Source organism: Petaurus breviceps, unplaced genomic scaffold, assembly GCF_028583685.1.
Source record: "Petaurus breviceps papuanus isolate PSGF00001 unplaced genomic scaffold, PetGlider_PUasm1.0 101, whole genome shotgun sequence".
Classification (NCBI taxonomy): domain Eukaryota; kingdom Metazoa; phylum Chordata; class Mammalia; order Diprotodontia; family Petauridae; genus Petaurus; species Petaurus breviceps.
This window is the reverse complement of record NW_027185575.1, coordinates 66999-94967: the sequence shown is the minus strand read 5'-3', so window position 1 is coordinate 94967 and position 27969 is coordinate 66999. Positions and strand designations below refer to the sequence as shown.

Below are 27969 nucleotides of genomic sequence, written 5' to 3'. Positions count from 1 at the left end.
CAGGTGGGACATGGAGTGAGTAGCACACGTAGGGAGCAAAAAGGCCCTCTGGGTGGGCCTGGTGTGGTGTCTGATGAGGCTAGGTGCTGTAGCACCTACTGTGTGTGGAGTATGTCTCAGGTCTTCCCTTGTTTGAGCTTCACACTGACCCTGGGGGGTTGGGACTGTTACTGTCCCCATTTTACAGATGAGAATACTGAGGCTTTGAGGGGCTTGGTGATTTGCCCAGAGCCACAGCTAGGCAATATCTGAGGCTGTATTGGCACGGGGGCTTCCTGACTTGGGGCCTGGCTCTCTGTCCACTTCCTTCCCTGCCTGCTGCCCGAAATGCTGGACAAAGGAGTCTCTGATCCTAGAAGGAGTCGGGAGGCACTGGAGATCGCTGGATGAAGGTGGTCAACCCACTCTGCATATATGTGTGTGTGTGTGCATATGTGCGACACTGCCGGCAGCATGCTGGGATTCCGAGGCTGGGGCCTGGTTTCTCTATGTAGAAGTTTGGTGTAGCAGCAAGCACCCCAGCATCCCCAGGGTGGCTGCCAATACAGGTCCTTTGATCTGCTTTTCTAAAGGAAAGCAACTCAAAATGGGTTAACAGTCTTGCTTTAACCAGTCAGACATATCATTTACCTTGTTCAGGGGAAAGTCAGCACCCTGAACTTCAGAGTATACAGACAGAAGTTACAAGAAAACAGAAAAAACAGATCAAGCAGACAGGCCTCCAACTGTCCAACCATTACATCTTTACCTAGTCAGTTACCAGAGAGGGAAGCATCAGCGTCTGGGTTTTCAAAGCCGGGGGGCTCTCAATGGCCGCCCAGTCTCATCTGATCAACTCACACAACACTTCTCAAAGTGAGCCCCAAAGCAAAATCTCACATCAGGGTATATATAGCCTTCTCCTGGCTCAGAGAGTATCACAACCCTCTTGACCCACTGCCCAGTCACAAAGCACCAAGGTGTGGGCCTTCCTGAAAAACAAGCCTCCCACCACAAGCTCCTGGTGCACTTAACCTAGGGACAGGGAAGATCTTAAAAATTCAAATTCCTATAACATTCGACCCCAAGATCTTTCACGCCCATAGCACAGGCAAATTACATTTGAATTAGCATTCACCACTCTTTCCTCACCAAACATTTGTTACCAAAGTGGCTACAGGGCCTTGAACAAACACAAAGTACATTGGGGTGCATCTCTTCAATCTCAAACAAAAAATGTCCAAATAAAGTTCTCTTGGGGGGAGAGGGGTAGCCTCCTCATGCTGCTCCAGCCCCTGCTTCCAAGTCCAGAGAGGAGGCTGGGCAACAAAACCACTGGGTCCTGGCCACTGTGTGGCGGGCACCCCAAGCTCTCCCTCATATTACAGATGAAGGCCCTGAGGCTCAGAAAGGCAGAGGGACTTGCTGAGGCATTTGAACCCAGGTCCTCTGACCTCCTCTCAAAGCACTTCTTATGATACATCTCCAGTCCGGAAGGTAATGATGGACTTCTGAGTCCTTTGGAGGTGGAGGATGGGCAGAAGCAACCAGGGGACTGGCCTTTGCTGGATTTTGAGGTGACCAGGCCTTGGCACCCCAAGGGGGAAGCCTGGGCCTTGGATCTAGAGTGAGGGGCCTTCTTGGGCCCAGCCAGGGCTTCTCAGAGGGGCTGGGGTGCTGCTCGAGTTGCTGGCTCCTGGGGCCCGGCACGAGGCCTGGACGGGTGCCCCTCTGCCAGGCTCCACACCGGGCTACCTCTCTGGGTAGCCTTTGTGTAAGAGGGACCTTGATCTGGCCTCGGCGTGGGCAGAGGGGCCATCTTGTTGGTTCCCTCCCTTGGTGGGCCCAGAGAGTCTCGGGGAGTCATGCAGGGTCTCTCAGCCAGGGTGGCGCCTAGGTCCAGTCCTTTGGAAAAGGGGATGTTGGTAAAGCCCTTTGCAAGTTTGAAAGTGCCATGGAGGTGTCAGCGATCATGTCAGAGCCGGCCTTCCCTGGGGTCCCCCTCCCTGCTCTGATTGCTGAAGTGCCTGGCTTGGGGCTCTAGGAGGGCGGGGCAGGCTGGGGGAGTATGGGGACCTGGGGACCCGGGGGGACCTGGGGTGGCTTTCTGCCTCTCAGCTCTGATGCACGTCAGAGCTGACACTCAGGCTGGGAGACAGCACGCAGGTGTGGCAGTCTGAGCTCTGATGTTCCAGAGGCCAGGGAGGGAGGGCCCAGGGTCTGTTTGGGGCTTTGCTACTCTGGGCGCCATTTACTGGCTCTCTGCCTCAGTGTCCTTGTCTGTGAAACGGGATATTGTTACTGGCGCTGTCTTCCATAGCTGTCATGAGGGTGATCACACAAGGCATAAGCGGCCTTTTCAGGGTATCGGGGTAGTAAGGCTTCAAGTGCCAGCTGTGTGTATGTGTGTGTGTGTGTGTGTGTGTGTGTGTGCGTGTGCGTGTGTGCGTGTGCGTGCACGCACGCATGTGCATATGTGTGCGTGTTTCAGGGGAGGGACACGCAAAAGGAAATAGAAGACATTTTGAGTGATTTGTGTCTTGGAGTCAAGAGACCTGAATTTGAATCCTGCCTTAGATACATCCCGGCTGGGTGACCCTGAGCAAGTCACTTCCCCTCTGCCTGCCTCCATTTCCTCCTCTGTAAAATGGGGATAATAAGAGGTCTGGCCAGACGCACTGATAGTAGGTGGGATGGGCCCTACTCTCAGTCCCCACATCTTCCTCTTGCCCCTGCACCAGAGGTGCTGGTTTGGTTGGGGCGGTGGCGTGGGCAACAGGGGCTTGGAGGGTGGGTCTCCCCTCTTTACTTTCACATGGTCACTGGGGTGTTCTGGTGGCCTCGGATCCTGCCTTTTGAGAGTCTCTTGAGCCTGGTCAGCAAGAGGCTATTACAAAAGTGTTTTTAGGGATGCATTTTGTTTTTACGTTAGCTCCATTTCACATTGTACTCCTTCACTGCCCCCCTCCTGCCTCAGCCCCCAAAGCTGCCCCTTATGACAAAGAATAAAAAAATGAAAAACACTGGCATCACAAAATTAAGCAGGGTTTTGGCCCCTGGCTCCCCACTTCTGAGGTGAGAGGAGCTACAGAAAAGTTCCAAAGGCATTGACCTGCCCTGTGTCCTTCCTCCACCCCAGGTCCCAGGAGTTACACCTGCGGCCAGAGTCCCATTCTTACCTGCCTGACCTGAGCAAATCTGAAATTGAATTCATCGAGACTAAGAGACCTCGGCTCGAGCTGTTACCGGAGCCGCTGCTTCGGCCCTCCCCCATGCTGGCCCAGCATGGGGGCACCGAAGACCTCTCCAAGGTAAGAGGAAGAACCTTCCCCACCCCTGGTCCTCGCTGCCGCCTCCTGCTGCTGCCTCTGCTGCCCTGCTGGCCTTCTCTCTCGGGCAGCCTGCGCGGTCTCCTCCTGGGGTTCTAGATGGGGCGTCTGCTTCCCAGACTGTCCCCTGCTTCTTAGAAGCCTGTGGGTACTTGGGATTTCATCCGTCCACCATTTCATCTGACTTTCCATCCGTCTGTCCATTCATCTTTCTTGTCATCTGTCTTTTCATTCATGTGTCCAGCCTTTTGTCTGTCTGTCCATCTATCCATCCATCCATCCATCTCTTAAGCATTTATTTAGCGCCTACTGTGTGGTGGGTATAAGCTTAAGCACAAGGGACTTTTCAGTTTTCTCTTTCTGTCTCTTGTGGCTAATATAATACCTGGCACATAGTAGGTACTCAGTAAATCCTTTTGATATTGAATTCAGGAAGAAACTAAAAAAGGAGAACCCAGCCTCTGCTTGTGTGGAATTAGGAGGGAAGACGAGCTTTAAAAAAAAATTATACCACCCCCCACTACACACACACACACACACACACACACACACACACACACACACACTCACACACACACACACACACACACACACACACACACTATATATGTCTGCATGTATATGTGTGCGGGTATGTGTGCTTAATATATACGTAAATACTTACTGTAGAGCTTCAAGGCAGAAAAAAAACCAGTCACGTTCTCCTCTGGCCAGTTCTCGGCAGTGGCTCAGGCCGAGCATCGAATGTGCAGCAGTGATCATAGGTGACATTTATATGGAGCTTTAAGCTGAGCAAATCCATCACTCAGTCAGCACGTGCTCACTAAAGGCCTTCCGTGGGCCGGGGCACCATGCTGAGAGAGGGAGGGGCCGCGCCAGGGTGTTACACAGTCCGTGCTCCGGAGCTTACATTCCATGAGGGGAAGTCCACACACGGGTGTACAGACACACGCGTGTCCGCTCGTGTCTGGATGTGTGTGCTCTGGGAGGAAAGCCTTCCACCTGCCTTAGGCACAGCTGGTGCTTAGACCCGGGAGACAGGAAGACGAGTTCAGATTGTCTCTCCGACACGAACTGACTGGCCAAGTCAATGGAACCCTTCTGGGCCTCAGTTTTCCTCATCTATAAAATGGGGATAATAGGAGTATGTACGTCCTGGGGTGGTTGTGAGGTTAGCAGTGCGATGATGTTTGTGAAGTGCTTTGCAAACTTTTACTAGTTGTTATTTTTATCAGTGTTATCATTATTATTACAGTGAATAAATGTACATATGGATGTGGAGTATAGGATATATAGGGTCCTTAGGGAAGGAAGGTTACTAGTTGTGTTCATGTGGAAGGTATTTTAAAGGAGGGGATTTCACGTGCATCTTCTCACTTTATTTTCCCCGAGGGCTGGGGACTATTTCAAATCCCATTTTACAGAAGGGGAAATTGAGGCTTAGAGGGGGATGTGTCTTGCTTCTATTACTGCCTCTGACGGTACCAAGTGACGATGTGAGCAAGAGGCCTTTGGAGAGGACAGGCACCTCCGGGTCGGTCCACTGCAGTCATGCCCCCCTTTTGTCTATCCACCTTCCAGGTGTGCAGTGTGTCCCCAGCCCCCCAAGCAGTGAGTATGGGGATCCTCTCAGGTGCCAACTCTCCCCAATTGATGTTTGCCACAGTTAAAGAAGTGGATATTCCAGGCTGCTTCCCCCTTAGTGCTCATCATTGGAGAGTTGGGGAGCTTGCCTGGCATCTCCTGCCCTCCCTGCCCCCAGTCCTAGCTCAGGCCCCTGGGCTGGGGGACACCAGGCAGGAAACATCCCCTTGGAGAGGCGTCCTGTTCTTGGCTGAGAGACAGAGAGACAAAGTGTGTGGGGAGGGGGAAGGCTGTGTGCTCTCCCTTGTGGGGAGGGGCTCCATGGACGTGTTCTAAAAAAAACGCTTGGAGAATGATCTTTCAGTATGTCTGGATTCCTTTCTGAACCTTTTCCTCTCATCTTTGCACTTACTTCCTCCTTCCTGGTTCTAAGAAGGGGTCTGTCCATTGGCTTCCTCACCAATCTACCAAGGGAGTTCCTGGAAACAAAAACGGTTAAGAACTTCCTTCTCTGGAACCTTGTGGAAATTCCTGCATTTGGAGTCAGAGGATCTGGGTTTGAATCTTAAGAGAACTTCAAGTCACTTCAGCCCATGGTCCTCAGTTTCCTCATCTGTCAAACTTTGGGGTTGGAAGAGATGATTGCAGAGTCCCTTCTGGCCCTAGTGGTCAGATACCTTTTAGAAAGGTGTGTAAGGGAGAGTGTTTGGCCCAGTGGAATCCTGGTTCTGTGCTGACCCATCTGTGTTGGCCAGTTTGCTTTCATAGCTCCGGACTTTCTGGTCCCCCCTTCCATCCCTTTAGGCCTGTGATACATGACATGGGCTGAGAGGAGACAAGGAGAGCCGGGAGAGGTCAGGTCCGGTGGGAGGTCAGACAGGGAGACCGCCCAGGGGTCTCTGTGTGGCAGGGCTGTCGGTCAGAGCCAGTGCTGTGCATCTCTGGGCATTTGGAATGCTTTTCTTTCTGGACTTTGTTTAGAGCCTGTTGTGTTTGGCAGATGAGGTGCATTTCTGGTTTGTCTCCATTCACCCCAGCATCCTGTCTCCCCACCTTGAGGGCTCTGGTGCCTTTCCGGGATTGGGGGTGCCCCCCTTCCTTTGTGAGACAAAGAGACTTTTGCAGGCTGGATGCTGTGCCCCTAGAACAGCTATGACCTTGATTCTCAAGGAATAGGGCATTGTCTGGGTGAGGAGCCAGCCCCGGGAGGGCTGTTGACTGCAGCTGGCCAAGGCTGAATGGGTGACATTAGCCAGCCGGGCCTGCCCGCTGCCCTGCCAGGCCTTGATGTGACAGTCAAATGAGGGCTTGGCTCCCCCATCCTGGGACCATGCCAGGACCTTGCTGAGGCACTGGGGTGGGGGTGGCATCAGGGTTGGTTGTCCTGATGGTTGGCGCAGGTGCCCAAGGTCAGCAGGATCCTGGAAGGAGCGGCCAAAGCTCCTGTTAGCAGGAATGGTGTGCTGGCACGCCAGGTTAGGATAGGAGGCGTTCGGACTTCTGGACCTGACTGGGACAGATTGCATCTCTTTGTCCCCGGGCATATCCCTCCTTTTTCCAAGCCCGACTTCCTCCAGTATAAAGACTGGGGAGGAGAGAACGTGGGATGGCTTGAATCCCCACTACCTGTGACTTATCCCTTTCTTTTAGGCCGTAGCCCTTTTTAGGCGCTTTGGGAGAGTTGCACATGAGACCCCCGAGGGTAGGAGTCCTGCCTTCCTCTTCTTCCTCCTCCTCCCCACTTCTGAGTCCCTATCATCTATCCCAGAGCCTTTACATTTGTGGACAGTGTTGCCGTGGGACCCCAGTGATAGCTACATCTCTTCCAGTTTGGCTGGGCCGTCACTCAGCCTGTCCTCTGGCCCAGCCATTGGCCTGTCTAGAGTGTAACCTCCTTGAGGACAGGGAGGGATTGTGTGTTGCTTGGTCCTTATATCTTCAGCACCCGCACCGTTCATGGCACACAGTGAGTGGAACTTGTACAAATGCTTGTTTGATGGGATTGGACTGGCTTGGTGGGGGGGAGCTTTGGTGAGACCTTGTATGCAGCAGGAATACAAGTGATGTTTGTAGAGTTGAAGGGAATTGCTTCAAGTCAGTGTGAACCTTACAGAATCTTGCAATATTTGTCTAAGCTTCTGAGGGATCCCAAATATGGGATGCTGGCCTCAAGGCCCTTGGGAGCTGACCCTGCATTCCTTCCACCATTTTGTCTTTCCACCAAAAGCACCTTGAGGTCTGAGATTTCCCACATTTCACACCTGGCAAATTGGCAGAGGTGACACAGCATGGAAATAACCAATGTTGGAGAGGTTGCGAAAAGATAGCCACACTCATACATTGTTGGTGGAGCTGTGAATTGGGCCAGCAATTTTGGAAAGCAATTTGGAATTAATGCTAAGAAAGCGACTAATATGTCTATATGCATTGACCCATATATGATTTTATTATTCTTGGGTCATACAGACCCAAGTGATTAGGGAGTGACTGAGGTGTAGTATATGTAAAATGGGGTGTTACTGTGTTGCAAGGAATTATAATGACAGAGAAGTGTGGAGACTTAGATGAACTGATGCAAGGTAAAAAAAAGCAGAAACAGGAAAACCATGCGCCCATGGATTACAGCAATCTAAATTGAAAGGACAACAGCAAAACATTAAAACCTAATTGCTGTCAAAGTATAATAACTAGATTTGTCCCCTGAAAGAGATAGGAGCATGCAAGTGGTGCACAGAAAGAATGTTGGATTTGGGATCAGAGGCCCTGGGTTCAAGTCCTGACTGTGTGTTTCCTCCGGCCCCTTGAGGCAGGTTGTGGTGCGGGTAAAGAGAAAACAGGAAAGTCTTGTGCCAGATGTGTGCAGGCAAACAGGACACGTGCCCACATTGCCTCTGCATAGCCCATCCTGGGCCCCAAGGCCATCGTCTCTCTGTCGGAAGGTCAGAAACCACAGCTGGTCTCTTTCTGGATCACAGAGTTCTTAAGTTCTCAGAGCCCTGGGGGCTTGTTATCTGTTATTTACTTAGTTTTCACAATGTTGTTGCTATTATAGTGTCAGCTGTTCTGGTTCTGCTCACCTCACTTTGCATCAGCTCATACAAGTCCTCCCAGGTTTCTCTGAAACCTTCCCTTCCATCCTTTCTTGCAGCACACGAGTATTCCCTCACAGGCATGTACCAGGACTTGGTCAGCTGCTCCCCAATTAATAAGCATCCTGAAAGTTCCATTTCTTTGCTCTAAAACACATGTGAGGGGCTTTGCAAACCTTAAAGTGCTTAGTAAATGAGAATCATTATTTTAATCTTCATAGTTTCATCACTGTGCTATGGGTGACCTGGTGATGGATTGTTTGGCCAGCTGTCTTGAGCCTTGGATTGGAAACAGTCTGTATTAGGAGAGAAAGGCCTGGGAGGGGGTGTTGTGTAGCTTGAGCAGAGGAGGAGAGTGGGCCTGGAGCAGAGGGAGTACCCTCATTTGTACACTGGAAAGAACAGTGTCTAGGGAGTCACAGGACTTGGGTTCGAATTCTCCTAGCCCAACTTGTGTGGCCTTGGGCAAGTCACTTCCTTTTCGCTGGGCCTCAGTTTCCCCATCCGTAACATGTAGGGCTTTTCCTGCTCTGATTCTATGGTTTGGCTATTTCATGTTTCTCTAGAGCAGAGGACTAGGAGACACCCTCATGTCTTAAACATCCGGATTTCAGATGTTGGGGAGGTCAGGAGGAGGAGGGAGGGTGAGTCAGGAGCAAGCCGTCCCTCCTCTGCTCTTTCTGGGTGCTTGGGCTGGGCTGGCCCGCAGCCTGACTGCAGTGGGAAGCAGGTAGGTGGGCCGGAGGGGTCGAGGGGAGCGAGCCATAGAAGGCCTTTCTTTGTCCTTCCCTGCAGCCTCTGGCCGGTGTCCAGATTGTTTCTGTGGGGTGTGGGGAGCCCTCTGGTGCCTGTTCTGCAGCTGCCCTCTCCCCCTGCCCGGTGAGACAGGGGCGGTGCCCAGGGGCTTTGAAATGCAGATGTGCTGGAGCTGCCCCCCCTACTCCAGGCTGGGCATCTCGCTGGGCCACCCATGGAGTGCATGCTGACAGGAGGGAGGGGGGCGCTGAAGCTCACTAGCCTCGGGGCACTCACAGGAGAGTCCAGAGAGCTGGTGACAGCCAGGCAGGGCTTACCAGTTGGGATCCCCACCCAGCTCCCCTGGCGTGCCAGGCCATGCCATGGGGCTGAGGTCACTGCAGAGAAGACAGACAGACATACTGGGGAAGCGTTTCCTGGGTGCTCATCTCTGGGCCTCAGACCTGGGTTCCAGTCCTGCTTTCCCAGCTGCTGTCTGTGTGACCTTAGACAAGAAGCCTAACCTTGGTCTAAGGACAGAGGGGTGGGGCGGGCTTGCTGTGCCCCCTCCCGCCTCCCCAGGGCTCCCGGCACTCTCTCATCGCCCTCTCCCAATGTGTGCCAGGGAGGGTGTGGGGGAGGCAGCCCTGCTCCATGCATATGGGGGTGGCAGAGCCCCGAGGGCCTCTCAGGCTCTCTGCTGCCCCAGCAGGAAGGGCGATTTAGGACAGGCTTCTCTGTGCCTCCTGCCTCAGCCGGCCTGCCCTGCTCGGGCACATCCTGTCTCCCCAGGGCTTGGCAACTGGCGTCCACAGGCCGGGAAAGCAACTAGCGCCGCCTTGTGCTCCCAGTGTGGCTCCTGGCCCCCCAGCCTGCCCCTCTGGGGGCCCTGCAGCCTCCTGGTCTGTACACACCCGGCAGAATGGAGACCCCCCAGGTAGGGGCCGGCTGGGGCTCTCTCAGTGTCTCTCCTGCGCCTGGCCCATTTTGGAGGCAATGGTGGTGTCTCTGTTAATACAGGGAATGCTTTGGTATCTGTCAAGGCGGATCAGTAACTGGCCCCTGAGAGGTGACTAGACTTGGCCAGGGTCACTGTGCCCATCAGTATGCCCCTCTCCCTCCCAGTCCCCTCCTTCTACCACCAACACTTTCTCCCTCCTCTCCCCCCCATCCCCTGCCTCACAGCCACTTGGCCCCCCCCACATTGCTGACAGAGCCCTCTTCCTCAGGGTGTCCTTGAGAGCGGTGTCCTGCTGCCCATGGAGGACCAGCCTTGGCGGCCCCTGAGTGCTCCAGGGTCAGGCTGGGGCCTGGGGCCTGGGGTGCTTCTTTCCAAGGCTCCCTGGGTATTTTCCTCCTTCTTTTCCCCTTTGTTGAGGAGGGTCTGCTCTCCTAGCAGAGGCCAGAGCTGTTTGTTAATTTGAAAGCCCCTCCTTGGTTTCCAGGTCCCCTCCCAGTGTCCCAGACTTGTTGTGGCCTCTCTGGGCCTCAGCTTCCTCATCTGTAAGAAGGGGGTTTGTTCTCATGGCCCAGGGGCTGCTCTGGCTCCAGACCTGTGACCCCAAGGTGCCCAGGCCATCCCGCGCAGCCTCCCCCTCAGCCGGGCTCCAGGTTCAGTGGGTCTGAACAGTGTGGATGGCCCAACACTCCCTAAAAGGGGCTTCAGTGGAAAGAGTGTATTGGCTTTGTTGTCTGGGACTCTGGCCTCCAGGGCTGTCTCTCTCACTGCTCCACGTGGGCCTTACTCTCCCGTCTGTAAAGTCGGGGGGCTGGACTCAAGGCTTAGAGTCTGTGAGCCTTTCATAGGTCAGCCCCCTGGGCCTCAGTGTCCTTGTCTGTGAAATGAGAGCTTGGCGGCCCTTCCAGCTCCAGGTCTGTGAGGCCGTGTTAGGGTGCTTGACTTCCACGGGCCTCAGTTTCCCTGTGTGTAAAGGGAGGGGGTTGGACAAGATGGCCTCTGGGGTCTTGGGTTCTGAGTCCCCAGTCCCATGAATTCACCTTCCTTCCTTGCTTCCCCCCCAGCCCCCCAATTAATTTTCCTCCAGCTGTGTGCATGTGTGTATGTACATGTGTGCACACATGGTGTACACATGCATGTGAGTGTATTTAATATGTATGACTGTGTGAGCACATGTGTGAGTGTGCATACGTATGTGCAGGTGTGCATGTGTGTGAGTGCATGTGTATGAACATGTGTCCATGTGTGTGTGTATGTGTGTGCATGTGCATGTGTGTATAAGTGCATGAGTGTGTGCCACAGCCCCCTACCCTCTGAGCCCTGCCATTGTTATTGATCAGGGCTGAGGAGGGCTTGGGCTGGCCTCCTCGCCCACTGCCGGCTGCACACACAAAGCCAGGCTGTCTCATCAGCTCTGTCCTCCCAGAAGGGAGGCTGTTACTGCTTGCTTTCAGATGCTGCCTCTCATTACCTCCTGTCATCCCTGGCCCCCAGAGCTGGGGAGGGTGTGTATGGCGTGCAGGAGGAAGCCGGTGGGCGCAGTGTCCCAGGCCTGGGCTTGCCCCAGACCAGGGTGGGAATCGCAGCAGTAGGAGCTGGGCGCTCATGAGGCTGGTGCTGGTGGGCTCTGAGCCCGTCCCCAGGCCTCACCCCTCAGCGCTTCTCTATTGAACACAAGCACATGCCAGCAGGCTGGGTTGTGAAATTAATTTGTCAAGTGAATCCCATTTGCCCAATAATTTTCTCTATGTTATAATGTAGGAGATGTGGTTCTGTGGAAAAAATGCCCCTCTGCACTAGGTTGGGAATGTTAAGAAAGGAAACAGGTTTTTAACATTGCTGCCTGACATGTACATGGCCCGCTGGGGGTTTTCATGGTGGGAGTGCCCCTCCAGTGATGCAGATTGCACCCCCTCTGTGGCTTGGTGGGCAGGGCTCCAGAAGGATGGCCGTCTGGAGGGAGAAGCCCTGGCTTTGGAGGCCTAGCTCTCTGAGTGACCTCAGGCAATTTTTTTGCCTTTCCTGCCCTCGCCTCAGTGTCTTCATCTATGAAATGAAGGAGTGGCCTCTGAGGTCCCTTCCAGCTCCAGACCTGTATTTTATAATAGCTGACCATTAGTATTTTACAGCACTTTGCCTACATGTCCTCATTTGACCCTTAAAACAACCCTGGGAGGCATCATTTATTATTACTCCCATTTTACAGATACAGAAACTGAGGCAAGCAGGGTTAAGTGATTTGCCCCGGGTCACCCAGTTAGTATCATGTCTTCCTGACTCCACGGTCTGTCTCCCAGATGAATGACTCATCATCTGCAGAGTCAGCCTTGGTTTAAAGTCCTGTCTCTGACCCATATGGGTGGTGTGGCCATGGGCAACTGAACAGTCACTAGTTATAGGCTAATTGGTGACTTTTATCTGCGAAGGGACTTTCTGCCTCTGGGAATCCCAGGTTCAGACTCTCAGACTAAGTGAGGTCTAGATTTCAGATGGGGAAACTGAGGCAGTGACGGGGGGGGGGGCGTTGCAGGAGCCCCATTCTCCTGTCTGCTCCTGGTCCTATAAAGGCCGAATGTAGGCGTGCTCTGGAGACCTTGGCCTCTGTTGTGTGGCTGGGCCTGCATTGGGCTATGGTGGAGGGGGATGGGGCAGGGCCTGAGAAGCCTGCGTGTCCTTGTGCAGAGTGAGAGTGCCAGGATATTAGGTTAATTTGTTCCCCACCCCCTTTCTCTTGCTGTCCTGATGCTGAACAATTACATTAAAATGCCTCTCTTTTTCCAAGTGGCTATGTACATTAGCTAATTAACAGGCCATCCTCAGCTGCAGCTCTGGGTGAGGTCAGTGTGCCTGGTTCTCCTTGTGCTAATGAGAGGAGGCTGGGCCGCCCGCCTGCCAGGGGAGCTGAGCCCACGTCTGAGAGCCCTGCCTGGGCACTGGGCTGCGTCTTCAGAATTGGGGCGTGAGCCTCTTGCCCTCTCTCCCCCCTCTTTTGAGTTCTGATATGCCCCAGAGCATAGGAGGAAGGGCCTGGGGTTCAGGTGTGAGAGCTGTGTGCCCCTGGACAGATCACCCAGCCTTCTGTCATCCTCAGACGACATTCTAAGGTTGTATGTTAGTCTTTTGGGTGCCTGCTACACCCCAAGAATTGTGCTCAGCATTTTACAAATATTCATCCATTTTACCAATACCTTCTGATTCTTACAGTAATGGGAGGCGGGCGCTTTTACCTGAGGAAACTGAGGCAGCAGTTAAGGGTCACCTGTGCTGGGTTCGGACTTAGGTCTTCCTGACTCCAGTCTTTACTTGCTGGGCCTCTGGCAGCCTAGGTGGGAGATGTAGGGTGTGAGAAGCCTGGGGAGTTGGAAGGGGGCGGGTTAGGAAGGACTTGGGGAGCCAACAGAGCATTTGGGGTTTGGTGTTGGGGGCACCCAGAGCCACCTGAGGTGATGGAGTGGGGGTGACGCTGTTGGGCCTGAGCTTGGGCCGCGAGGGTCATCTGCACGGACTCTGAGCTGCACTGCCAGTGGGAGCCCCAGGCCGAGACCCCTCCCCTCGAAGAAGGGGGCCCAGAGAGGTGGAGCAGTGAATGGGCCTGTTCCTGGCCGTGGAGGGAGGAGAGACCTGTGCTTTGGCCGCCCCAGAGCCCGTGGTGTCAGAGAGGCCCTTGTTGTCTCATCTCCCTCCTGCACCTGTTCCTTTCTTTCCATTTATCCCAGTTCTGGAAATGAGCCGTGCACCTGGAATATCCAGCCTCCTAGCAGGTGGGCCCTGGCTCCCCTGCCTGACCCTCCTCTGCCCCCCTTCTGCCTTCCTCTTGAGCCTGGGAAGCTGAGCCAGGCTGGGGTGTGGTGAGGTCCAGTCCGAAGCTGCGGCTCCACACCTGGGCTGGGCCCCCCTCAGGAGCTGGGCCCTCTCCTCAAACCCCTTTCCCCAGAGGGGGCCGGAGACGAGGTTGGGGCAGGCCAAGGGCTCCCTTGGCCTTGACCTGTGGCCTGGATCCCCTGCAGCCCAGGATCTGCCTTCCCTCCTCCTCCCTTTCCTAGCCAGGCTCTTTTTCCTAATCATCTTTTTCCCCCCACATAGAAAGCAGGATGAAATTTAAACGTTTCCAAAGAGTGACATTTCCATTTGAAAAGCTGTTCATTGAAGTGCATCTCAAGTGGGATTTGGTCTGCATCTCTCTACTGGGGCTTTAGAAATCTCATTTCCTCTCCCTGATAATATGATGCTAAAGGAGGGTATTTGATGCCTGTGTGTGTGTGTGTGTGTGAGAGAGAGAGAGAGAGTGTGTGAGTGTGTGTATGTACACACATTTTTTAAATAAATGAGATTATTAGGAGAGGTGCTTCATAAATTTACTGTCCCTCCCTCCCCTCACCCAAGGTTTTTTCCCCTCCCAATCCTCATCCTCCAGCAAACCCCAGCATCTCCAAGAAATCTGTTTTCCCATCACTGCTCACTGCCTGCCTCCTCCCTGGCTTCTCCCACCTCGAGTTTGATCATCTGGGGACTTTCAAATCACCCCCATTAGCTTCTCTTCCCTCTTACAGCTAATACCACTCCTACCTTTCCTGGCTGAGTTGTCACTTGGGAGCTCTTCTCTGTCAAGGAGACCCTTGTCCAGGACTTGCCCGAAGGTTCCCCAGAGGAAGAAGAGTGTGCGCTCCCGTTCGCTCCCCTCCCCTGTCTCTCTCCTCTCTCTGTCTCTTCTCTGTCTTTGTTTTTCCTTCTCTCCCCTTCTTTCTCTTACTCTTCTTTTCCCTCTCCTGCCCACTGCCTCCCTCCAGTTCCCCAGTCTCTTGCCCACTGGGGTGCTGTGTTTTTTATTGTCCCAGGACTTCCCCAAGTTGCCTGTGGAAAATGGGAACCCATGGTGTCATTATTGAGAGCTGATTCCTGATGTGTGTGGCTGCAGAACCAGCTACCTTTTCTCTGAGCTAATTATCTGGGATGTAACAGATACCTAGAGGGACCGTCCCTGCCTTGGTGAGCGTTTAATCTGTTCCAACAGGCCCAGTCTGATCTGCTGTGCTGGAGGCTGGGCTAGTTTCAAACATGATTCCAGCGTTTTTGCAGGCCTGCTTGTTTATTGCCAGTTAATAATTTTCTTGTTCTCTGAACTGGTGATGCTGGGCTCTGGGAAGCCAGAGGGGTACCTTTGGCTCCCTTTTCTTCCTTTTCGGGAGAGAATAGGAGGAAAGACAACCCGATGGCCCCTGAGCCCAGGGTTGGACAGGGTTGCAGCAGAGGCCTGCTGGTTCTGTAAGCCTCCTGAGGCCGCCCAGCACAGGCCTCATGGGCTTCCGGTTGGTGATTTTGAGTCAGGCCACTCCGGCCTTTAAGGTGCCTGGTTCTGCTCCTGGGGGCCCAGGACTGGCCTGATCTCTTCCCCAGGACAGTTTTCCAGGTACATGAATACAGTTGTGTCGGTCAGTCCACCAGTTCTAATTTACTGATGGCTTGCTTTGTGTCTAGAAAAAGACAGAGCCGGGGTGGCCAGGTAGCACAGTGAGTAAGAGCACCGGCTCCAGTGTTGAGAAGACCTGGAGATCGAATCCCGGGCTCAGACACTTAGCACCCACCCAGAAACACCTGGCCATGTAACCTTGAGCAAGTTACTTAACGCCAATTGCTTAGGGGCGGCCAGGTGGCTCAGCGAGTAAGAGCACCGGCTCCAGTGTTGGGATGACCTGGACCAAATCCGGGCTCAGATACTCAGCACCACACCCAGAAATAACTGGCCGTGTAACCTTGAGCAAGTTACTTAACCCCAATTGCTTTAAAAAAAAAAAAAAGAAAAGAAAAAGACAGAGCCAAAGGAGTCCCTGTTCTCAAGGAGCTTACACACATACACATGTATGCGTGTGCGCACACACATACAGAAGACAAGGGGACAAGTTAGGGAGAGCTTTAATTGTCACACACGTGTATTTAACTTTGTTCTTGGAGATAATAGGGAGCCATTGCAGTTTCTTGTGGGTTTCGTTTCAGAGAAACCCCTTTCAGCAGTTCTGTGGAGGGTCTTAGGACTAATTTTAAAGGGTTAATTTTCCAAGTCCTTCCCTCCCCATTTGAAAGTTTGGGGTAGAAGTAGGACACATGGGAGAATGGAAGGAGCCCAGAGCTGGTGGGTAAGAAGGAAAGGAGCATTTATTATGCCAGGCACTGCTGGGTTTTATTTCTGATTCTTCCAGTACCCCCCCTCCCCGCCCCAGAGTGGGACCTTGGGTCAGTCCCTTCTCCACTCTGAGACCTGGTCTTCTTCAGTGCAGAATAAAGCTCTGGGACAGGGTCAGAGGCTCCCGATGGCCCCCCATAGGTCAGCGTCAGAGCCGCAGCTGAGGGACAGAGGGCTGAGAGGGGCCTGATCTTAAATCTCAGCTCTGCCCTGGGCCTGGGAGCTGACCTCGGCTCTGATCCTCCCAACTCTCTAAAATCCTCTCTGACTTTGAAGTTGGCCGGATGACCATGCGGTCCCATCCAGCCCAAGACACGGGTATTCAGTGCCCGCTGAGTGCCAGGCCCTGCGCCAGGGATACAACGGGAAACGCAGGCTTTGCCTTCAAGGAACTCTCTTGTTGGGGGTGGGGAGTGTGGCAGGAAGCCTGCTAAGGCTCTGCCTATTGTCTGGGGAAGGGGGGGAGGGGCAGCATCCCCTGAGCCCCGTGGGCTCTCCCCCTCTTTTGGGCTCTGTGCCCCTCATCCTGTCAGAGGGATACAGCAGAGACATCTGGAGAATTATTTCATTTCTGCTCTCCAGCCAAGACGTGGCAGTCACGCTGGGCTTGGGGAGAGAACCCTTTGGGAGCCTCAGGGGTGTTTATTCCTGGGGCTGCCAGATGCCAACAGGGCCCTTCCCCCCCAAAGGAGCTTGGGGGGACTGCCCCCCTTTGGCTCTGCGTTGTTTTCTTGGCTGGCCCCAGCTGTTATTGGGGGGCCGGCCCCCCTGCCTCTGGCTCTGTGTTGTTTTCTTGGCTGGCCCCAGCTGTTATTGGGGGGCTGCCCCCCACCTCTGCATTGTTTTCTTGGCTGGCCCTAGCTGTTATTGGGGGACTGCCTCCCCTCCCACTCATTCCTCTGGCATCCTCAGCTCCCACGCCCTGCTCACCTCTCCCCTGCTCCAGGATCCCTCTGGTTATCCCACAAATCACATAGTAATAAGGTCAGCGATAAACAGGAACTACAGTAGCTGATAAGGGCTTATAAAAACAAATCACACGAAGCCAAGTAATTACCAGGAAAGGATCACCTTGAGAAATGAAGTAATTGTTTTCCTTTCCTGAAGCGGGAGGGCCGAGGGCCTCTTCTGTGGGCTGTGACTACAGGTTCATGCCTAGGATTTGCTTCTCTTCGGGGGCTCTGCCTGGACACCTGACACTTGGGGAACGACTGGTTCTTTGGGGTTCCCTTGCCCCAGGGCCCTCTGCATGGCTCAGGGCAGACAGCTGAGGGGAGTGGACAGCTTTGGGTCTGGGGTGGGCGGGATGGAGGCCTTGGCTTCATGGGTTTAGCTGGAAGGAGCCTGGTGTGTATGGCTGGCTGTGGGGAGGGTCAGCTATCCAAAGCCTCAGACAGCTGTTCTGACTCTCGCCTTCCCCCTCCCCCCCCCCCCATCAGTCCGTGGACAGGAAGTCTCTCATATTAAAAGATGGGTCTGCACTTCAGTATGCTTGGACCTGGGGAGGACTAGAGTGGGCTGTGCCTTGGCAGCCTGACTCCTGGGAAGTGGCTTTTTCTCTTCCTTTTAGGAATTTATATGTCTGAGTTTCTCCCTAAGACTCTCCTCCCCATCACCCTGTAAGAAAACCTTCCCATAGAGTGAAGAACTGTTTAAAAAGAAGAGACAAAAATAGATCAACACACATTGAAAAACCCCCTGAGGTTCTGTGTGCCGGGCCATGCTTGTGGGGATCCCCTCCAGCCTCTGCACAGGAGCTGGGGGAGGCGTCTTCTCATATTTCTTATTTGGGTCAAGCTTGTCCTTTGTACTCCTAGGGGCAAAGTGGATAGAGAGCCTGGCCTGGAGTAAGGGAGACCTGACTTCAGATCCAGCCTTACTAGCTGTATGACCATGGGCAAGTCATTGAACCTGATTTCCTCAGTTTCCTCAGCTGTAACTAACACCTGCCTCCCAGGGTTGTTGTGAAGGTCCAGTGAGATAACAGCTCAGCATCATGGATCAGCACTAAATGCTTCTTCCCTCCCTGCCAGGCTCTAGTCCAGGGCCCCTAGCGGCTCTCGAAGCTGTGATCTTGTGAGCCTGTGGGGTCTGGGAACCTTCCCTTTGTCTCTTTTCTTTTTCTCTTGGATTCTAAAATAAGGAGCTGCTTTGAGATGATTCATTTATTTTTCTTTCCTAATGAAGTGGGCGTGTCTATCTCTCTGCCCTTTCCCGACCCATCACTTTGTCCTCCCTCCTTTTTTTTTTTTTTTCCAGCATGAATCATTAGTTTTTTTTTTTTCCTTTTAGCTTTTCTGTGAGTTTCACTGATTCCTCCAAGCTGCCTCATGGGCCCAGCTCTCCCAGTGTCTGGGAGGGGCCAGATGGAGGGGCCGAGAGGGGAGCGCTGGCTGGCAGAAGAGATGTGTGGGAGCAGGAAGAGGCAGCCAAGGCTTTGGGGACCTCGCTGCAGAATTGGCAATTTGTTCTAGGAATGTGTTTTTGGTTTCTCAACTTGCCTGGGCTGCAGCATTTTCGTAATTGGCCCTCCCTCATGGAAACATCTGGTGAAGGAGACCACAGCTGGGCTGACCTAGTGAGCCCCCAGGAATTCTGGGAAGAGCGGTCTTTGTGCCTCTGGTGTCTAAGTGTAGCAGGAATGACCTCATTTGCATTACTTAGGGAGTAAGACCCTGGAAGAAGAGTTTGTCCTCCAGGGTGAGTGGGCTGATGGTTTCTGAACTTTGGGTGGTGTTTTAGATGTGGCTTTTTCTGCCCTGATTTCTGTCTCATTGACTCCTTGAATTGTGTTTCCCTTTGAGGCCCCTTTTTGCAACATGCAGGTTGTGAGGGGAGCCATCCCTCTCACCAGGTATGGTTCTGTCCTGTGCTCTGACCACTGAATTTGGAGTTAGAGGGCTGAGGTTTGAGTTTCAGCTTTGCTACTTAACTGCCTTTTGAACTTTAGGTAAATAAGCCGTTTAACCTCATTAGGTCTCAGTTTCCTCATCTGTACAATGAGGGCGTTGACCTGGGTGATATCTAAGGTCCCTTGCAGCTTTAAGTGAATGAATTTTAATTGTTAGCTACATAAAGTAGCTGTGAGAACCTTACATTTTTCCCTTTTGGATAGTCAGTCTGTGAGTCTAGTCACGCTGTTCGTTGTGAGCTGGTAACTCATTTCACTTACTTGCAAGGTTCTCTGAAGCACAGGACGGCAGTCTGCAGCTTGCTGGGGATGGCACCTATGATTTGTTGGCTCTGAGGAGGAGTAGACCAGACAACTTGGATCTCTTGTGTTCTCACTTGATTCTGCCTTTTTTGACCCTGCTTTTTGCTGGGCAGGGGCCAGGCAGTGTGAGGGACGTGGCCAGGGAAGAATTCTCAGGAAGGGACTTTATCAGCTCTCAGTTGTTGGGCATTGTTGTTGGTTCTGTCAGGAACGATGTTCTGTCCTGAGTCTGCCAAGGGCGGTCCCACTGGACACTGAATCGTGGTCAGTGGGCATGGGGTCATGGGGTGAGTTAAGCCTCTCTGACGAAGGCTCTTTGGCATTTTCTTCTGGAGAAATTTGCCCTAATGACTCCGTGGCGGTCTGAGCACAGTCTCCTGGAGGGAGGCCCATTTCTCTTCCCAGTTGTAAGTCCTTCTGATTTGACCTCCCCAAAGGCCCCAAAGCCCTGCTGCTAGTCAAGCTGGAGATCTTTTGGTTTCGACTTGGTGGGAGACACTTAAGGCATTGACTTTGGTTGTCTGGAAAGGGCTGGGGTAGAGAATGAGGGCGTCAGGGACTGGAGAGGAGACATTTGTGACGTGTTAGGGGTTTGGTTTGGAATGCATGCCAGAAACCATTTGGTCTTGTGAGCATTTTACTCTCATTATCCGGGACCCTGCCAAAGGGCTTTTGTTTAATGAGGTTCTGTCTATCAGTGTTGCTAGAAAGTAAAACATCTTGGTATGGTCCCCAGACCATACTTTGAAAACCACGGGAGAATCCTCCTTCAATGGACAGACATCATTGTCATCAGATTCCTCTCAGTCTGCCACCACACGAGGTTCCTGGGTTGTCTGCTACCGTGCTGGGTACTCTGGTGGGGTGGGTACGTGATGGAGGTGGGGGAACCCTCCTAGAGCTTATATTCTTCATTGCAGAAGGAGGCAGCATGGGAGAGAAAATGCTAGACGTGGAGTCACTAGAGTCTTGGGTTCGAATCCCTTCTTGCATTAAGAATCAGACCTAGGAGATAATTTATTCTGCTTGTCTTCACAGATAAGGAAGCAGGTGCTCAGAGAAGGAAATCATTTTCTGCAAGGTGATAACAGAGGTCATGAGGGCTGAGCTGAGTTCGGAACCCGGGTCCTCTGGCTCCACATCCACGTGCTTTTTCTCTTTCCGTCATCCCAACCAACTGGTTAAGTCTCTGAACTTGTTCCATCTCTTCTCCTACAGCCTTCATACCAGACATAGCTTGCTGGGGTGTGGTGGGACTCCAAGGAGATCATTCTGTCAAAGCTGTGCCAGGCTGAGCACTTATCTTTCAGGCTATCTACCATGGTCGGTCAACTCCTCCAAACAAAGGAAGTTTCAGCTACTCTGTACCATCCTTATCTTAAATTTTTTTATATCTTATTTTTGAAACCTTAAAATTTTTTTTTTTTACATCGCTTCGTTTCCAAATGTTCATTTCCTGACTTCCGTATCTAGTAAATCAGGACAAAGCAGTTAAGTAAAAGCAGCACACACGAAGTCTGTGTCCCCTGTTTCTGCAAAGAAGGCAGGGAGATGCATTTTCTTAACTCTTCCCCATCATTGTGCTAAACATCACGCTACACCGTGTCTCCTTTCTTTATAGTTACGGTCGCCACGTGTGGGCAGGCTGTACACATGGTAGTTTCGTGGCTGTCCTTATTTTGCTTTGCATCAGTTCATAAGACCCTTCTCAGTTCTTCGTAGTCGCTGTTTCTGATGACACCGCAGCGTTCTGTTCACATTCCCCAGAGTACTCAGTGTCACCCAGTTCGTGGCCATTGGTTTCGCTTGTTCCATTTCTGTTGACGGACTGAGCACCTGCCCCGAATCCCCCTCCCGTCTGGCTTTGGTGACTTGGTCTGGACACAGTGGAGCTCTCTTTCCTTCCCCAGCCGTACAAGCCAGCATTCCTTTGTCAACAGTCTTGGAGTACTCATGTATTGTTTCTTGCCTTTCCTGCGAGCTTATGGGCTGTTCCAGGACCGGGACTCCCCCCTCTCCTCAGCCATGCTCCCTCTTCCCAAGACGGGGAGCGTGCCTAGCACCTGACTCCCTCCTCCTTGTCTTCTGGGCTCTGACCTTGTGACTACTGTATTTCCCTGTTCTCCAGAGCGAAGGGCAGTCCTTAGCCTCAAGCATCCCATGCCCAGGGCCCTCTTCTTTTCTTCCCTGGGCCCAGGGTCTAAGCCCTTTCTTTCTTAGTGCTGTCTCCCACTTTTTCCCCCAGGCATCTAAGTTATTATCTGTTCATTCTTCTTTGTTTCAAACCCTTCCCCATCTTCTCTGAATCTGACCTGTTTTTACTCCTGGACATGATTTGGTTGCTCTAGATTTCATTTGAAGGATTTCCAAATATTCCCCCATCCCCACCCCCTCTCCACCTGCCTCACTACTGTGCTTGCTTAGTCCCATTTCCCAGCTAGGTAAAAGGAAGCCAAAGGAGACATAAATTGAAATCCATGCTCTGCCAGGGAGAATAGGGGTCAGGAGGTTGGCACCGTGTCCTTGACCAGGCAGGGGAGCCTGGCAATGATCTGTGGATGATAACCAAGTGGCAGACGGGAGTTGGCAGGGATTTCCCATTCATCCCAGAAACCTCTCTGGTGCCTGCCACCCTGGGGCTGGTGCCAACACAGCTTGCCCGCGGGTAAGCCACTCACCATGTCAGCATCTGCGCAGGAAATCATGCCCAGATCCTCACTGGGGTCATTGATGGCTTTTGCCTTCCAGGCTGATGGGGCCGGGGACTGGGGGAGGAGGGGGCACCCACCTGTCATCAGCAGGGTCCAGAGAGGGGCAGGGGAGGGAGGGAGTCGCAGGATGCCACCCACAGCCAGGCTGGGGCTCTTGGAAGACTCTGGGAACGCCAGTTGGTCCTGGAAAAGAATGCCAACCTTATGTCGTCCTGTGACCAACTGCTGTGTAGGAGGGCCTGAGGGGTTGGTGTGAACCCCAGCTTGTTTCCTCCACCCTTAGAGGAGCAGCTGCCCCACGCTTGGGGCAGGGGCTCAGGTTACCTGCAGGCACTCCCTCCAGTTCCCTCTGCCCTCACCAGGTGCCCCCCAAGAGGCAGGGCAGAGGATGAGATTGGGGGAAGGCTCACTAATCAAGAGGTGGCTCATCCTGCAGGATGCCAGGCTTTGTGTTGGTAGCATCGGGCAGGGGATATCGGGGAGTGGGCCACAGTCTGATGGGGAGGGCACCCCAGCCCCAGAGTGCCAGAAGTCCCCAAGGTGATGGGCAACCTCTCTGTGCCCCCTGTATGTCATGCCTGGCACTTCCCTCAGCATTCATCTGTCCATGCCCTTCCTGTATGGACAGGGATCTCCCCAGCCTCTCCCCAGCTTCCATTCTAGCTGGCACCCTTGTGTTCCTGGTCTGTTCTCTGTTAAGCTGTAGGCTCCTCGAGGGCATGGCGCCATATTGCTTCCTTGTATTGCATGGTAGTCATATACACATATTGGGGTTTGCACATGGTACACGATTGAACCACTAAGCGTTTATGAAGCACCGGCTGTGAGCTGGCCACAGTGCTCAGTGTTGCCTCCAGGGCCTGGATCAGCAGCTGTCTTTGCCCTTTACCACCTCGGTGACTTGGATTGAATCCCTTCACCTTGCCACCTGCCCTGTCCACTCAGAAAGTGTGACTGGGGTCTTCCTGGGGGGTTGGGTGTGAGGCATTGTGGAGGAGGGAGAAGGAGCACGGCAGGGGAGTCATCTCTTGTCTCCACACCTTTGCCCAGGCTATGCCTCACTCCCAGGGCTTTCCTCCCTCATCCCTGCTGCTCTGAGTCCTCTCCAAGGAGAGGCTCCTCGTGTGGCCCCTGTTGTGGTGCTTCCCTCTCTCCTCCGGATTCTGGCTCGATCCCTATTTTGTCTGTTTTGTTAGTGGATAGAGCTCAGGGCTAGAGTCAGGCAGATCTGAGGTGGGGCTCGCCCGTGGACACTCACAGGCTGCGTGGCCCTGGTGCCGAGTCCCTTCCCCTCTCTAGGCCTGGTCTCATCTGTAAAATGGGGACGAGAAGAGCCACCGACTTGTTATGAGGGTCACATGAGATCGTATTTCGAGAGTGCTCGGCCAGCCTTAAATGCCGGCTACTATTTATCGCTCTTAATATTCAGTATTTTTAATGTGTGTGTGCATGTTTCATCCCAGAATGCTCCTCGGGGGGCTGCCTCATTTTTGTCTGTGTAGGCACAGGGCCTGGCACATGGTGGACACTGAAGAACATGTGTTGGACACAGGGGCACAGATGACAGCGCAGGGGTGCAGGCGGAGGCGCAGGGAGGCGGGGGGCAGCGCGGGGGCACAGAAGGAGCCCTGGACCCTGTCCTCTATTCTCTCTTGTTGTGGCCCTGGGCAGGCCACCCTGCAGAAGGCTCTGGGACCTCAGTCAACCAGTCTGTAAAATGGGGATGCTAGCTGTGTGTGTGTGTGTGTGTGTGTGTGTGGTGACACAGGGGAGAATGGTGCCAGGCACGCAGGTCTTCGCCCTGCTCTCGGCTCTGCGGGCCCCTCCTGGCCACCTCCCCACTCCTTCGCACAGAGGCTCCTGGAGAGCAGAGGCTGTCCTTGCCTATGCTCTTTCTCACGTGTGTTCAGGACAGACAGTGGGTCCTTAATGAATGCTTATGGACATGGTGTGATGTGACTTTAATTTTTTTATTTTTTAAAGCAGTTGGGGTTAAGTAACTTGCCCAAGGTACATGGCCAGTTATTTTGTGTGGGTGCCGAGTATCTGAGGCCCAATTCAATCCCAGGTCTCCGGACTCCGGGGCCGGCGCTCTTACTTGCTCCACCACCTGGCCACCCCGTGATGTGACTTTAAACCTTGGAGTGTCAGACATGTGCATGCATCATGATTCTTGTCGCCAGCAGCAGTGAGGATGGTACCAGGTGTCCTCCCTCCTCCTCCCTTGGTGGCCAGTGGGGCAGGGGCAGAGGTTTGAGAGGGGTGGCCTTGCCAGAAGGAGTCCGGCCAGCTTGCTCAGCAGTGACCTTCTGGGGAGCTGCCTCCCATAGCACAAGGCGGGAGCCTCAAGACTATAGGCCTTGGTGTCTAGACCAGGTGCCATAGAGGGGGAGGTACACCAGCCTTTTCAGTTAGAAGCCTTGGGTTCGAGTCCTGCCTGGGTGACCTCGGGAAGTTCCCTTCACCTCTCTAGGCCTCAATTTCCCCCACTGGAAGGGGAGCACTTGACTGGCCTCAGCTGACCTCCCTGCTTCTGTTTCCTCTCTGGCAGGACCGAGGCCTCACCGGCAAGCTGGAGCCTGTGTCGCCGGTGAGCCCCACCCATCCTGAGTCAGAGCTGGATCTCCTGCCACCCCGGCTGTCCAAGGAGGAGCTGATCCAGAACATGGACCGTGTGGACAGAGAGATCACCATGGTGGAGCAGCAGATCTCCAAGCTGAAGAAGAAGCAGGTAATGGGCTCTCCAGGCCTCAGGGCTGAGTGTCCCTGACTGCTGTCCTGCTCAGGCTCCACTCCTGGCCCCCTCCCCCAGCCCCACCTTAATTCCTGGCAGTGGTGCTTCAGAGGGCTTTGCTTGAACTGAGACACTAGGCCAGCCCTGCCCCATTCCCCTCTGGGCCTCAGTTTACTTTTGGTAAAATGAAGGGGTAGGTCTGGATGTTCGAAGTTCTGTGTTCTAAGGGCCTCCCAGCTCTGACATCCCCTGTTCTGAGGCCCCTCCCATCTCTGACATCCACTGTTCTAAGGCCCCTCCCAGCCCTGACATCCCCTGTTCTAAGCCCCCTCCCAGCTCTGACATCCCCTCTTCTCAGGCCCCTCCCAGCCCTGACATCCGTTGTTCTGAGGCCCCTCCCAGCCCTGACATCCCCTCTTCTCAGGCCCCTCCCAGCCCTGACATCCCCTCTTCTCAGGCCCCAACCAAGCCAGTATGCCCATTCTTGAAACAGTGAGAGAGCAGTTGGAGACCCTGAATACCAAGTCCGGTCCACACCAGGCTGGAGGCCTTGGCAGAAGAGAAGGGCCCTAGTGGTTGGTGCGCCCAGGACAGCCAGGATACAGGGCAGGAAAGCCGTGGCCTGGGCTCCAGCTCCTCAGGCTCCATCTCTGGGCCTGCAGAACAGCTGGTCTGTGTCTGGAACACTGGGTCCAGGACAGGCCGAGCCCTCGGAGCCTTCCAGGATCCTCTTTCCCAGAGAGCTTAATGGTTTTCTGCTCCACCATTTAATTAATCCCAGACACCTGCTTTTGTCTGCCTTTTTTTTTCCACAGAGGTATCAAAGGAGCTTAGGCGATGTGGGACTGGGGGGAAAAAGGGAGATTTATGGAACAGCTGTCTGCCAGGCCATGTGCATGATGCCTGTGTGATGGCCTCTGGACGGATGTGACGGTAACATCTGGTCCGATTAGACACCAGAGGAGGGAGGCAGGCTGAGACAGGCCCTTGGTGGGCCTGAGTGTACAAGGCTCTGAACCTCCACGTTGGGCCCCTCCTGGGACCTGGAGGAGAATGGAGGGGCTGCTGGCTGTGGGAGAAGTGTGGTGTGGTTCTGCGTCTGTGGGAGTCTGCACAGTGAGCTGTCCCCACCCTGTCCTGGGCCCAGCCCGGTTTCCTCTCACATCTCCTGCACAGCCCCATGGACATAGTGTACTATGTTTTACAGATGAAGACAATGAGGCACAGTGGGGTTCCCAGGGTTATACACAGAGCTAGAAGGGACATCTGGGGGTTCTGGGTCATTTTAGGGGAGAGGAAGCAGAGAATGCTGGAGAGGCAGGGATTAGCGTATGGCCCTGTGTGGCAGTCCCCTCCTCCAGCCCCAGCACTGCCCCCTGCACCTCCTGACCTGAGCTGTCCTGGATGTCTCCTCTGCCTCCACAGCTCAGATATCCCAGTCCTGGGAAGGTCATTGTACCACCTTTCCAGCTTTCTTAGGATCAAGGCTGACCTGGGGGAGAGATGCCGCTTCCCAGCATCTCCTGTTTGGGGGTGGGAGGTCAGTGGCCCCTCTCCCTCTCTTCTTCCCTTCTCTGCTTCCCCCCCCCCCGTCCCCTTTCCCTCCTCTCTGCCTCTGTCTGAACCTTTCTTCTCTCTCTTTCTTTGGGTCCCTCTCTTTATCTCCCTCCCCCTCCCTCAATTTTCCTTTCTCCCTCTCCTTTTCCCTTTCTCTCCCTCTCCTGTTTCTCTTAGCTCTTGGCCCATTTCACAGATGAGGAGACCGAGTTTTAGGTACAAAGGCATAAGATGCCTGCGGTGTCAGGGATAGACAGAGGACGGGATGTGTCCATTCTGAGAGGCAGCTTTTCTGGCCTCTGCCTCAGTCAGGACAGCTAAAATTGCCCTCCTGGAAAGAGTGTTTCACAGAACCATAAAATGCCAGAGCTATGGGGGCCCCTGGAACAGTGTCAGGGCCAGGAAGCAATTTAGAACCTAGAACCTTGGAGCCAGGAGAGACGTTCTCCAAGTGCAGCATGTCAAGACTGGGAGGAAAAGTCCTTAGAACCTAGGATGTCCAGACTAGGAATGTTCTAGGGCTGAGCTGTGCCAGAGCAGGGCTGGTTCTTGGAACAGGGACTCTGGACACTTTTTTGACAGAGCAGGAAACTGAGACTTGATGAAGGGGAGTCACTTGTTCAAGGCCCTGCATGGAGCAAGGTGTGGATCTGAGACTGGCCCCTCTCCCTGCCAGGGCCTTCCCCCGAGTCTGGAGCTTGGCACCTCAGGGCACATGAGATATACTCAGATAACTAGGGTGGTTAATAAGGAGGGGCACCCAGGGGCCTCCTTTCATCAGGTGGCCGTGAGATTCCTGGCCTGCCACCCACAGATAGCCAGTCTTCCGTTTGCTTTGGAATCACAGGCCTCTGGTTTACAGATAGGAAAACCGAGGTAGGCCCAGGGAGGTTGTGCCTGGGACGGCGGAGTCATGAGATCCAGAGCCGGCCTCTGGGCCCTCATTTGACGGAAGGGAAAAGGAGCTTGCCTGGTCTTTGTGGCCTCTGCCCCTGCCTCCCTCCCCAGACTTCAAAGGGCCAGGGAGGAGAAGGGTGGGGAGGCAGCAGCAGCCTCTCGCATCTGGTTTCTTTCTCTCTTTTCTGACAGAGCTCCAGAGAGAGGGTTCAAAATGCATGCACAATCACACATGCAGAAACCAAGCTGGGGGTTCTGGGCTGAGAACATTCTGTCCGACCGTGGCCCATCAACTCTTAAAAACGAGAAGAGGAAAAATGCCCTGTGAGGGAAAGTCACAAATAAGAAACACCCCGCTCTTGGAGCCTCCTGGAGCACACAAGGGCCCCATTATTCCCCTCTCCCCCTCCCCATCCTTGCTGCCCTCCTCCCTCCACTCTTCTGTCCCTGGGAGGCCCCCTTCCATAATTAAATCCATTTGTAGGCAGGCCTGGTGCTGAGCTTTCAGGATGGCCAGGGAGACTCTCAATGGGATTGGTTGGCCAGGGCTGGCCTGGTGGAGCCTGAGGTTGTGGGGAGGGGGCCTGCAAAGCTGGAGGCTTGGCTTTCCTGACCCCCCCACTGGGCAGCTGTTTCCCTTTTTCATTCAGGGGCTGTTTTCTGTTCTTGTGAGTAGTCTCTCCTCCAGCTAGGGCCCCCTCCCCTTCCCCCTCACTCCTGTGGTAAGGAAGGACAATTGGAGCACATTAATTTCTGGGAACTGAACCAAGAATTCCCTCCTCCAGACACACACACACACACTCTCTCTCTCTCTCTCTCTCTCTCTCTCTCTCTCTCTCTCTCTCTCTCTCTCTCTCACTGTCTCTCCCCCCATCCCTCCCTCCTCTCTGTCTCACACACACTCCCTTCTGTCTCTCTTTCTCTCACTCTCTCTCTCTCTAACCCCTCTCCTCTCTTTCTCTTTCTCTCTCTCTCTCTCTCTCTCTCTCTCTCTCTCTCTCTCT

General features: G+C 53.7%; 1 protein-coding gene across 3 annotated transcripts in view; it reads left to right on the top strand.

Moving 5' to 3' along the window:
* Nucleotides 1–27969, top strand: part of LOC138157115 (nuclear receptor corepressor 2-like) — a 219162-nt gene that overhangs the window by 132182 nt on the left and 59011 nt on the right. For all 3 annotated transcript variants that reach the window (XM_069082791.1, XM_069082716.1, XM_069082639.1), the window contains exons 4-5: nt 3119–3290; nt 24329–24508. In XM_069082791.1, the coding sequence (XP_068938892.1) occupies nt 3119–3290; nt 24329–24508 (352 nt within the window). The remainder of the gene's footprint in view (nt 1–3118; nt 3291–24328; nt 24509–27969) is intronic.